The sequence below is a fragment of the Vombatus ursinus genome, unplaced genomic scaffold, assembly GCF_900497805.2.
Source record: "Vombatus ursinus unplaced genomic scaffold, bare-nosed wombat genome assembly UNPS02014946.1, whole genome shotgun sequence".
NCBI lineage: Eukaryota > Metazoa > Chordata > Mammalia > Diprotodontia > Vombatidae > Vombatus > Vombatus ursinus.
Window position 1 is genome coordinate 1095560 of NW_020954724.1, and position 12553 is coordinate 1108112.

General features: G+C 40.1%; 1 protein-coding gene across 5 annotated transcripts in view; it reads left to right on the forward strand.

Moving 5' to 3' along the window:
• Positions 1 to 8931: 8931 nt before the first annotated feature.
• Positions 8932 to 12553, forward strand: part of CAV1 (caveolin 1) — a 47224-nt gene continuing 43602 nt past the window's right edge. Inside the window, exons 1-2 of one of the 5 annotated variants that reach the window (XM_027845030.1) lie at positions 8932 to 9036; positions 10748 to 10912. In XM_027845030.1, the coding sequence (XP_027700831.1) occupies positions 9007 to 9036; positions 10748 to 10912 (195 nt within the window). In that variant the 5' untranslated portion in view covers positions 8932 to 9006. Of the gene's footprint in view, positions 9037 to 9250; positions 9269 to 10157; positions 10257 to 10356; positions 10375 to 10416; positions 10496 to 10747; positions 10913 to 12553 lie in introns of those variants that run through there. The other 4 variants (XM_027845034.1, XM_027845033.1, XM_027845035.1 and 1 more) reach the window with 4 other exon arrangements.

Here is a 12553-nt window from a genome sequence, read left to right on the forward strand (position 1 = left end):
TGCTATATATAATATGTAAAATATCATATAATGTATATTCCATTTAATAAAGTTATTATTATCATCACCATGGGGGCCTTCCAGAATGGGAACTCCTCTCCATCGTTGCAGATTGCAACCAGGATAAAACTTAAGCAAATAAGTCCCAGGAAGTTTCCTGAGGTCCATCAAGGTTAAATAATATGTTCAGTACCACAAAGCCCATAAGAGTTTGAGATGGGGTTTGAACCCATCTTTCTTACTCAAAACCCAACACTCTGCCCCATTATGCCACTCTGACCCTCTATTATATATACAACATGATAAGCATGTCAGACAAGAATGTAACATTGCATTTTGATGTCTCACTAAAAGTTTTGTGGGGTTTAGTGTTGGTTTGGGTAAGACTTACAGTTGTGAAAGGCCTAGGGCACATTTCTGAAGAATTGCTGTGCTTCTGATTAGACCTCACTAGGAAATGTAGTCATTGCCAGCCTACCAAAACATTTTCCTTCTTGTAGCTTGAAGCAATGCAATACCCTGCTTCACTTTTTGACCTAAAATTTTCTTCAGTGTTACTATGCCTTGGTGTATATTATACAATTCCATCCTTGGAATGATTACAGAAGAACATAATTTCTATTTCTGCTATTGTCCAAATCATTCTGTGTGAGGTCATGTCAAATGCACTCTGATTTGAGGATGCTTATATACTTTAACTTTGGATGTGTTATTACTTTGACTCCAAATGTGTACAACAATACCACCCACAATTTAAAGATGATTGGAGAAGTGGTTTCCAACCATTATGATGGTTGGTTGTCAGTCAAGCAATCAATTTGTTGCAGTTTTTATTTTATCCAGTAAGCTATCAAGATGGTCCAAATACATGGGTCATACCAATCATTTTATAATGACTATATTAGTTTACTGTATCTCATCTGTATTGGAAAGACCTTGTGATGAGAACTATTTTAAAAAATTATTTATCAGGTGCCTACTCTGTGCCAGATACTGTGCTAAGCATTTTTAAAATATCTCATTTAATCCTCACAACTTGGGAGGTAGGTGTTATTATTATCCCCATTTACAGACAGAGGTTAAGTGAGTTGCCCAGAGTCACATAGCTAGCAAGTGTCTAAGAAAGAAAATTGTAAGGAAGAATTTTTTTTCTACTGTGAGAACCACCAGTTATTAAATTCTTTATTCAACATGATAAAACCTTGACTACCTAAATTTCCACTTTCTGGAACCTTAAGGCCTCCAGATATAGAAATAGCCAAAAGATGTTAATAAACAGTCTTTGGAAGCAAAGAACAAGCCCTGTTTTGCTATGATTCGTTGATTCACCACGTGAAAGTAAGGAAAAGGTTTAATTGACTGGGCTATCTATGAAGGACGAGGCTTTCCATATAGAAGCAGAAAAGAGTAGGATAAATATAAAAATAGAGAAGAGGTAAGTAAAACAAAGAGTGGAGAGAAGACGAGGAAAAGTATTGGTGGAGGTCACAGAGGTGGCATCAGATGCTTTTAGAAGTTCCTGGGTGGGCAATATGGGGCAGATTCAGCAAAGGCTAGCCAGACTGTTTGTACAATCTGTCATCTCTAGCTATTGAAGCACTACCATACAAAGCACCTGTTGAAATTAGAGCTCCTAGACTGTTCCGTGGGAGGAGTTCTCAGAGACAAGATCTGAAGGTGCTCTTATCCTTCTGATCCAATGCTCTTGCAGAAGTAAAATGCTTTTATGAAGCAATGCAGTTGGCTGAGACACAGAATTAGAAGACTAGACATAAATGCAGAAAAAGAGTCCACAACTGATGTTAGATAATTACTTTTGTCTTTTTCAGATTGGACACGTTCTATCCTATAAAAAGTTTTAGAACAGTAATTAAATTAGTGACATAGATACCTTTGAGTCTACAGATACCAATGAATAAATTTTGAGCACAATTATGATAAGTTGCCACTTGGCACTTCATAAGCACTGGTTGAGTGGCAGACTGAAACCTTCTATTGAGGGTTTCCAAAAACAAAATTTCATAGTTGGAATATTTCATAGTTCTAAAACCTTCAAGGTTGTCATATGTGTACTTATAGCTTTCAGAGGAAAAGCTAATTTATGCATGTACAAATAAGTTGGAAGTTCCTGTACATACACCTGGAATGATTCTACTATCTTTTTATACCTTTGGTAAAATGTCACTTCCAAACCCAAGGAAATTGAGACCTCAAAGGGCTAAGTAGCTAGGCCAGGGGTGGGAAATCTGCAGCCTTGCCCACCTCTGAGCTAGCCCAAGTTCACATAGCTAGTAAATATAATATTTGGGACTAGAACCCAGATTTTTGGGCCCAAATTCAGTGCTCAGTCTAGCTAAGAAGGTATGTGTATATCACATTCAGTCATGTGTCACATCGTGTTCAGGCAGGTTTTAAAGAGAATTCCATCAGAAGCCATTTAATATTCAAAGTTGTAACACTTAAAGGATTAACTCTTACCAGTCTGTGCAAATTGACTTATACCTTGAGAGTTCTGGATGACTAAGGTTGTTTCTGAGAGAAGAAGGTGACTCCTCTTGAAGGCTTTTAGAAACATATTAAGTTGTTATGTGTCTTAAATAATTTAGGTCAGATTTGCATTAAGGCAAGGGAATGACCTTTGAAGAATCTCTGGATTCTAAAACTTTATAGTCCCAAGGTCTTATATAATGGTCTTTCACATAGAGAAGATTTTCAATACACTTAAAATTTTGTTTTGCTTTTTTGCCAACCCACCTATTTATTAGAAGAATTTTTTAAAAATGAGTTGAAAAAGCCCACTAAGAGTAAATCACTATAAATGGAGTAAAGATGGAGGTAAACTGGAGTATATTAGAAACTGGGTTAAAATTTGAAATACTGAAAAGCTCTAATATCCTAGAGTCACTAATATCCAATAAATGCTTTCTGCTTTATCAATCAATAAACATCTATGAAGTACCTATTATGTGCCATGTACCATGTTAAGCACTGTTACATATAGATTGCTATTTTTTTTTTTTAGGCAATTGGGGTTAAGTGACTTGCCCAGGGTCACACAGCTAGTAAGTGTCAAGTGTTTGGTCTGAGGCTGGATTTGAACTCAGGTCCTCATGACTTCAGGGCCGGTGCTCTATCTACTGTGCCACCTAGCTGCCCCTGCTTTTTTCTATATAGAACTAAAACTGACCATCAATTCTTTTTTTGTTTTAAATTATATAAATTCAATAAAGAAAAGAAAAACAGTCAAGTAGTCTATTAGTCCTGGGTAGTTACTTAAATGGCCTATATTTTTTTTTTACTGATTTTGTTTTTGTTTTTCTTTTTGTATAGTTATTATGACATGCTTCAAATAGTATTTCCAAAACACATCTTTCCTGAGAACCTACAATCTAATCCTGTCCTCTACTGACTTAAAGAAAACAAAATAATTAGACATGCATACCTTGATCATATAGTCATCCATTGAATCATAATATCACAGGATTTAAAGCAAGAAAGGACTGCAAAAGTTGTCAATTCAAAAGAAAATACAGATAAGGAAACTGAGGACCAGAAAAATTATCATTTACTTTCCCTCAGTCTTCCCCTCTTCAGCTAATAACCATTGTTTTGGTCACTAAAAAGTAAGGAGGCATTGGAAATTTTTAAAGAAAGTAATACTTACGAATATACTAGTCAGAAAGATCATTCCACTAATGGCATTTTGGAATTATTAGAAGAATAAAAGACGGAAGGCAAGGAAGTCACTGAAGAGAAAATGCCGATAAAAGCAGGTCTTAGTTGTAATGTCTGAGAAAGGGAGAAAGAGATTTTAATGGTCCTAATGAGAAGACTTGGGAGAGTTTGACTCCAGTTTGAAAATGGGATGGGTAGTTTAGTGAATTGTAAGAGATGACTCTGAAATTGCATGCTGGAGGGATTATGGTTACTTGTCCTAGGGATCAGAAGTGTGTAACAGAAGTATTTCAGGTACCATGTGATCAACTTAGTCATTGTTGCCCTGAGAATGAGGGGAAGGTAAAATAGTGAAGCAGTTATTCTAGTAGAATCTTTTGGAAGGATGTGTGGAAAGTGGTTGACATATGACTCATTTTCATACATGTGACAGGTAAAGTAAGAGGAAAAAACAAACTGATGGAAAAGGACAAAGAACTCAATAGGACCCTGGAATATGCCACAAGAACCTCTGAAGAAAAGCCTCAAAGACAGAGATCAGTAAGAGTTTTAGTGAAGCGTTGGAAATAGAAACCAGAATGAGAAGGGTGGAAGGAACTAGTTAAGAAAACTGGAAACAATAGAAATAGATGAGAAACTTCAGAACTAGTTAAGAAAATTGGAAATAATAGAAATAGATGAGGAACTTTTGGAAAATTCAGAAACTGAATTTTTAACAACATGAATATATTAGCTGAAGTTGATTTCGTGAAGATAGAAGAGACATGAGGAGCCTGTCTGACAACTCCAACTAGTCTATTCACTTTGAGAATTCTGGATCTTGATTATTGTGAACACGTACCCTCATCAAGCCTATTTGTCTTGGTCTGTTCCTTTTCACACATAGCAATTTTGAATGGTCTTCACTTTAAGAAGGTCAGGGGACAGTTTAATTCTGATGTAGTCTGGAATTTATCTCAGAAATAGATTTACTTGTCTTCAAAGAGTTAGCACTGCAGAGTGGAGAGAGTGCTAAATCTGAAGTCTTAGTACCTGGGGTTTGGATGCCATTTCAGATGTTCATTCACTAGGTGATGGATTGTGAGTAACTCATTCAATCATAGACAAGATCATAGGCTTAGGACCAGAAGATCTTTAAGAGGCCATCCATTCCTACTCCCTTATTTTACTCGTGATAAAACTGAGGCTCATAGAGTTTAAATGACTTTGTCATGCTCATAAAACGTGTCAGAGGCAGAATTTGAACCCAAGTTTTTCTAACTCTAAAACCAATATTCCATCTCCTTACACCAATTTCCCTTTCTCAAGTCATCTCACTTCTCAGAGCCATAGTTTCTTCATCTGTTAAATGAGGTTAATGATACTTTCAGTATCTACTGTTGTGAAGAAAGTGTTTTGAAGACCTTAAATCATTATGTAAATGTATTATTATTCTGTAATCCAATAAACTTTCAGAGGTGGGGCGCCAAGACTTTCATTTCCAAATTTGTATCTACTCTCTTAGAGAGTTGACTGAGAATGTGTGAGGCAAGATTGGGAGAGGAAGATAGGGTTGGCACTTTTTCTTTGTGAACCAAGGATGTGGATGGATGGTGCGAGACAACCCCACCCTGCAGAAGCCACCATAATATTAAGTAGCCCTATCAATACCACAGAAGGGGATTCCTCAGGGAAATACTTTCTGAGCCTCTGACTTTTGATCAGTGAAGTAGTAGGCCCAAGTTAGATTTCCCCACAACCCTTCCCCAATTTATTATCTCCTTTAAAATGCAAATATTTTGGGGAGTAGTCATGCTTTAAGCTCTGAGCTAACAGTTTCATTTTCGGTTAGCATTTTGGCAAGCTTTAATTGATCCCAACTAAGGACAAGAAAGGAATACCAAATATGCAGGGTAAGATTGGAGGGGAGGGGTATAAGAAAGGTTGGGGGATAAAAGTGTTGCTGGGGGAATTGAAAAGGGACCAAAGATAAAGCTACCAAACAACTTCACCTAAAACAGATAGGCTCCATTACTTAAAAATAATCTCCATAACTACATTAATCAAATGTACTCAAAACTGCTCACCCCTTTTATAGTCATATGTAGATGTACATTTAAAAAATTGTAATAGAGATAGCATGGCGTAGTCAATAGTGGATTGGTCTCAAAGTCAGAAAGCTCTGAGTTCAAATTCTGTCTCTGACACTGGTTGCAACCTTGTGTCCCTTAGCCTCTTGAAGTCTCAGACAATTCTCTAAGATTATAAATTGCAAAGAAAGTGCCCATTTGCATTCATAGAAGATGGGATATTAACCTCAGGATCTCAGTTTCCTCATCTATAAGAGATGGTAGGATTAGGTAAAGAGGAAAGTACCTTCCAACTCCAAAATCCTGCGATCTACACTCCATGATCTATATCACTACTGTTTATTAAAAACAAAGTTGGATCTGCTTTACAAATTAGTTGCCATCTATTCATTATTCAGTAATCAAAAGATGCCTAAAGTTATCCTTGTGGGTTTTCAAGAAAGAAGAATGATTCGGGCTCTATAACTAATAATCCCTCAAACACGGTCATGCTCTACAGTCATAAACATTCTTTGTCACAGTCTCTTTTCCCTTAAAAGGTCGGAATTATTTAGCCAAGTTTTTGATGATAAGGAAAGTAAGGTTTGTCTTCTCCAATTTAGACCCACCTTCAATTTCTTGTTGGGGCATGCTAATTAGAGTTCAATATTTTTTTCTGCTCATTTGTAATTCATTTGGCACTGACAGCATTTCACTGATCATTATTATGATTTCATGGCTTGGCTATTTATGAGTCTTTTGCATGGGCTTCCCCAGCCAGACTATTATTCTTCAATTTATATTAGTTAAGCATTCACTAAGAGGCCCTCCCAGAAAGCAGAGTTCCTTTGTTGGAATGCAGGAACAGGCTCATTTCATGTTCCTGTTGACTTTTTATAACCAAGATTACTCATCACAGCTGAAGTTTGGGGAACAATAGATGGAAAATGGTTTCAACATTTTTTCCATTGAACATAACACTATTTTACAAAAAACGTGTTTAAGGGAATGATACTACTAGTACTGGTAATAATTTAGGAAATGCTATAATAAATAGATAACTATACATTTATGTTGTTTATGCTGAATGTTATAGGAAACATTTACATGAACTAGACATGATTCTTTTATAGCAACTTATATATGTTTGTAAGAAACACACAATTTGTCCATGCAGGAAAAGATACAAGATACAAAGATAAAATTAATAAAGCCCAGAATTTAGAAAAATTAGAATCACATAAGAGATTATGCAGCCTGGCTCCTAATAACATTCTCCATGAAACCTTTCCTAATATCCTAGACCCAAATGACTTCTTGTTTTCCTGATGTAGGGGACTAGTGATGCCTGGCACCCCCTTCGGCCGGTTCCCCTGTCTCTTACGTTACTTTATCATAGGGTTTACTATTTGCATTCCATTTTATCTTCTCATTATTTCATGTATAGTACTAACGTCATCTTTCCAAACAGATTGTAAGTTACCTGAGGGCAGCATGTATACTATATATTATATATACTACAAGTGTATATATAAGTGATATTTCTTTTGTAAGTTCCCATAGCACCTAGTCTGGGTGTTAAGCACACATTCTCAGTGTGATTTCAGTGTAGCACAATCATCATGATAACCCATCTAAAACTTAGAAGTCCTAAACAATTATCTTGGTCAACGAAGGGTTAAATAACTTACCCTGAGTCACACAGCATCAGGAGCATTAAATTTAGGTCTTTAAACTTCAAATCCAGCATTCTATACATTTAGGTCATTCTGGGTACTTTTAAGTCATTTTACAATATTGCACTGAACTGAATTGCATGTACCTTTCTCTAGGTATTATCCATGGGAATTTTTCTTTCAGTTAAATATATCACTCTTATTTTCCCTAAGCTGGGTTTAAATGCTTTAGCACACATTTATTTCTAGTGTATGCAGTTTAGTTCTTGGTTGGTTATATAGCCTTCAGATGCTTGCTGCTTAAGGGTCCTAAAAGTCTTAAGAAAAAAAATAGTCCAATTTGGGGGACACCATTATTTCATTTCTTATAAAATACCAAAGTAATTTTCCTTCTCTTAATAAATTGGGGAGATAGATAGATAGACAGACAAGAAATATGTTTTATTCGACAAGTAGTGAACAGCCTCTAACTCTTCCTGGTTTCACCACCCCTGGGCAAGTCACTTATCCTTTCAATGATCTAGGTCACTGTCTTAGACCACAAGTTGCCATGAAGATGTGAAGCTGCTTTTCTCAACAGAAAATTCCCTAATCCAGTAAAATCAGGGATCCAGTCCCTATCCTAAATCATAACCATCCCTCTTCCCAAATCCTAGCCAGCAATAAAGTCGTAGACTTTATTTTAACACTATTTTAGTGATGACTAATACTGTAATATATTGTGCAAACATGGCATAACCTGTTGGCATGTTTCTCCCTTCTTTTAGAGAAAATCAGCAATGAAAGTAAAGAACAGCTAAATACTGGCATGACTTTGAAATGAGCCAGTGGGGATAGGTTCCACTCTACAAAGCAGAGTTACCAAGTTTCCAAACTAGGCTAAATATATGTAAACGAGTGTCACCGAAAGCACGCAAACACTCTCTCTAACACCCTGATCTTTTGCTTCAGTTTAGGAGATGTAACTAAAATTTTCCACCCATTCTTCACCTTTCCCCTGTGAAGCCGCTGAACAACGCCTTTTCCTGGGGGAGGAGTTGTATAGTGTGGGGCTGGGAGTAGGAACTAGCATCTTGACCCTGAGAAGTGGTCAAGGACACACTAAAGCCTTCTGATTCCTGCCTGCCGGAGGTGTTCTTCACATTTGGGAATCCGTCACTAAACTGTTCCACTTCACACCCTCCTGCTGATGTGATGCACCAGGAAAATATTCTTCTTTTTTAAGTAGGCTCTCTTGGATTGCCCTGGTGGCTACAACGCTGGGAAAATGTTGCCCCAGGTTTAAAATATCTGCCTCAGTAGAACATGGGTAAAAAGCTCACTCGCTCCTTCTCGGGCCCTCCCCGCTGCTCCCAGAGTCTTTGGGGATGTGCCTAGACCCAACACTGCTGTCATCCTGGCCAAAAGCAAGCAGAACAAACCCCTGGCCTGTAGCCAGCTCTCTCACTCACAACTCCCTAGCCTACCCCACCCCCCACCCCCACCGGGATTTTTTTTCTTTCTTTTTTTTTTTTCCCTTCCCACAGTACAGGATCTTCCTTCCTCAGCTCCTTTAAATTATAACCCAGGGAAACCTCCACCAGAACCTCCGTCAAACCCAAGACAGAATGTCTAGTGGCAAATACATAGACTCCGAGGTAGGATTTGCTTCAACTTCGGGGAGTTTCTTAAAGCCCCAAACCCCGGGCACGAGGTGCTCTCCTGCCCTATCTCCCTCCCTCGGAGCGCCTGCTTCAGCAATCTCCACCAGCGTCTGGGAGCACTCCAACATCTTTTCTTTACCCATTTCACTCTTGACCTCTGACCACTCTTCTCACTTAGCCATTGCTAAGGAGCAGGCGTCCGGGGAGCGTTAGGGAGGAATCGGGGGTAGGTAGAGAGTAGGATTGCAACTGGGTGTTTGATAGGCTTGTTCTTTGCGGGCAGAGGGTTGCTTTCTTAGGGAAGTCACCAGTAGGGAAATCACCGAGCGAATGGGGGGCCGGGGGGGGGACGTGGATAGGTTAACTTTGGAGGTTCCCCGACTTAGCGTCTGCCGGAACAGAAATCCACCTCCTTGGAGGTTGGGTGATTTTTTTTTTTCTCTCACGCCCCCCTCCTTTACTCTGCAAACAGCGAACCAGCTGCCCAGCTGATCGCTCTGGGGTGGGAGGCTTGAGTGTCTGGAGATGCTGGGAACGTGGTGGGCAGGGAGGGGCAGCGAGGGGCAGCGGTGGCTGTAACTCCCTTATCCCACAGCCCTGGGCAAGCACATACCCAAGACTGGGCGTCTGGAAAAGCTTAACTGGGGCGTTGGCGCACGCTATGTTTGCTCTTCCCCGAGTCCTTGATCCCTCTCAAAAACTCCTTTGGAACGGAGTCTCCAAAGGGGAGATTCCCCCCAGGTCACCTTCCCCATCCACCCACGCCAGAACCCCGACTTGCATTTATGCAGAACAAAATTTTTTTCCCCGAAGTCAGTGGCTGCAGCGCCTATAAGAAGGGGGCGGGGGGGGGGGACGCTGGTGCTAAATGGGGGAGAAGCGATTGGAATTTAGGGGAGACAGGTGAGATATAGGGAGGGGAAGCCTGAGGTGGGGCTAGATCTCGAGATTCGATGAATTCTTAAGAGGTGAGGGTGACAGGAACCCATTAGGGTCAATAGGGTGGGAGGGGGAGGGCCGTGATAGTTGCCTCTAAGCTTTAGGACTCCTGAGAGAAGTAGAGTGAGCACTAAGGTGGGATCCTAGAGACGGGGCCGCAGGTGCATTGTTTGATGACTAGTAAATAACTCATTACTCTATCGGAGAAAGTCAAGTTTAGGTTAGGAAGCAACAGGTGTGATAGACTGCTGACGAGGGGGAGGCGACAGAAGCAGGTAAGGACTTTCAAGTAAGGTGAGGCGCCCTAAAGTGGGGCTGGGACCAAATCAGAGAGCGAGGGCTGCGCCCAAGGCTGCTGGAGTCTTTGGAGCCGAACCCTGAGCGCTGAATTCAGTGAAGTCGGGGGAGTAAAATGGGGTGGGGGGGCAGTTGGAGAGATTAGGGAGCTGGACGTTTGGGCTGTGTTTGCAGATGACCCCTGGCGGCGGGAGTGGGAGTCAGACTTCTCTGCCTGGTACCGAGGGGTGTGGTGTCGTCTTTTCTATCCTTTTAAAAAGCCAGTCTCCCTGTGAAGTTTACTTTGCTCTGAGCAAGTCGCAGCCCTTGCTGCAGCAGCTGCTGCTGCCTTTAAAAAGAAGAAGAATTCTCTCTTTCTTAAGTTTGAGATCTTTCCCAACCTCAAGTTGACTTTTGTCTGCTTGTTCTGTTTTTTTTTTAATTTCCTTCCCACCCCCCCTCCCTGTCCCTACCATCACCCCCTCCCCAGGGGCTTCTCCACTCGGCGCCCATCCGGGAACAGGGAAATATCTACAAACCCAACAATAAGACCATGGCCGACGAAATGAACGAGAAGCAAATGTACGATGCGCACACCAAGGAGATCGACCTGGTTAACCGAGACCCCAAGCATCTCAATGACGATGTGGTCAAGGTAAGGGATGGGCTGGGCCGGGCCAGAGGGGAAGACAAGGATAAACTCTTTGGGACACGAATGGAGGGAGAAAGGGAAGGTGAACTGAAGAGGTGAGGACCTCTCTCCAAGAGCTGCTGGCAGGACCCTCTCAGCATCGCATGGACGGATGAGGGCACTAGCCCAGGTATCACATTCCCACCCTCCTCCTCACTCGGTTTAGGGACTAGGAAATATCTGAAAACTCAAGGAAAAAGCAGAAAATAAATTTTTGCCTTCTCTGGGGAAATGAAGTTTCTTTCAGTCAGGTGATTTCAGCCTAACCCTAACCCTGTTACTTATTCCCAGACTTCCTAACTAGGGAGAATCGGATAGGCAGGCTGCTTCTAGCTAAGGCAATGTTGTCTGCACCCACTCTGATGCCTTTAAGAGCTCTGCTGAATGATACTAACTTGAGCATGGGGTACTCTTAGAGCACTTTTGTAAAGCATACCTATAGGCATGTGGAATACAAACACAAAATTGACAGGACCCTGAATTAAAATAAATGTATCTATCTTAATATGTTTCTCTTTAAAATATTAGAACGGGTGAAAGTGCTTTGGACCAAGAAGAGGGAGTAAGTATTCCAGTGAAATGTCAAACTCTGAATGAATTTTTAATTAAACAGAATGAGGTTCCTGTGCACAAAAAACTTAAGTGTGCAAAAATCTACCCAGCCTGGAGTCTTTAGTCAGTTGCATTAGGGAGTCAGCTAGTTTGCTGCTATCCATATTTTCCTTTATGATTTCTTATGTCAATCTGCTCCAGGATCACATGGACCAAAATGAATCCTTCTGCACATACATGTCTAATATTAGTTTAAAACCAGTGAACTGCCAAAACTCTTATGTGACTTAATGGTCAGCATTTTTTTTATTACTAGTATTGCAAACTTCAACCATTTTAAGCAGATGTGGTCAGAGCAATGCATTGTTGAGACCCATTTGGATTGAGAAATCATGAATATTACAAGTCTTTGGCAAAAGGCTTACTTTTCTGGGACCAAGAAGGCCAGGGAGACCTCTTGGCTCAGGATATTAGAATCTAAAGACACTGTCCTGCAAAATCCTATGACTGAAAACCTGATTAGAATAAAATCATTTCAAGCCATCCAGGGCTTGTTACACAAGGATGGGAGCTGGAAGAAGTGAGATTTCAGTAACTCTTCATGTTTACGAATAGCATATTTTAAAAGTGGAACATTTTATTCTGTACACGTGAGGAAAATGAGCATATTGGACTTAACTCCCTTGGCATGCAGGCAAAAGGGAAATAGTAATTGGAAGCTTTTAAAGATTTTCCTGGTAGGGCAGGGTATGGAATATTAAAAAAAAAAAAGCAATTCACAATAATCTGAAAATTAAAAGCACTAAATTATGAATAAATTGAAGAGAAGGTAAACCTATTTATCTCAAATTATTTTAAAGAGGAGGATAAAGTGTTATCTTTCCTTATTTGGCTTTTGATAAGAAGGTTAGTTTCTAGGTAGGGCACTAGCATTGTAGAATTCAGGAAGGAGATACTTTATTGGTTATTTGTTCTGTTCATTTGCACTGTTAGTAGGAGTCCCTGGAGCAACCAAACTTTCTGAGGATGAGTCAGAGCTCCCAGGCTGTATGG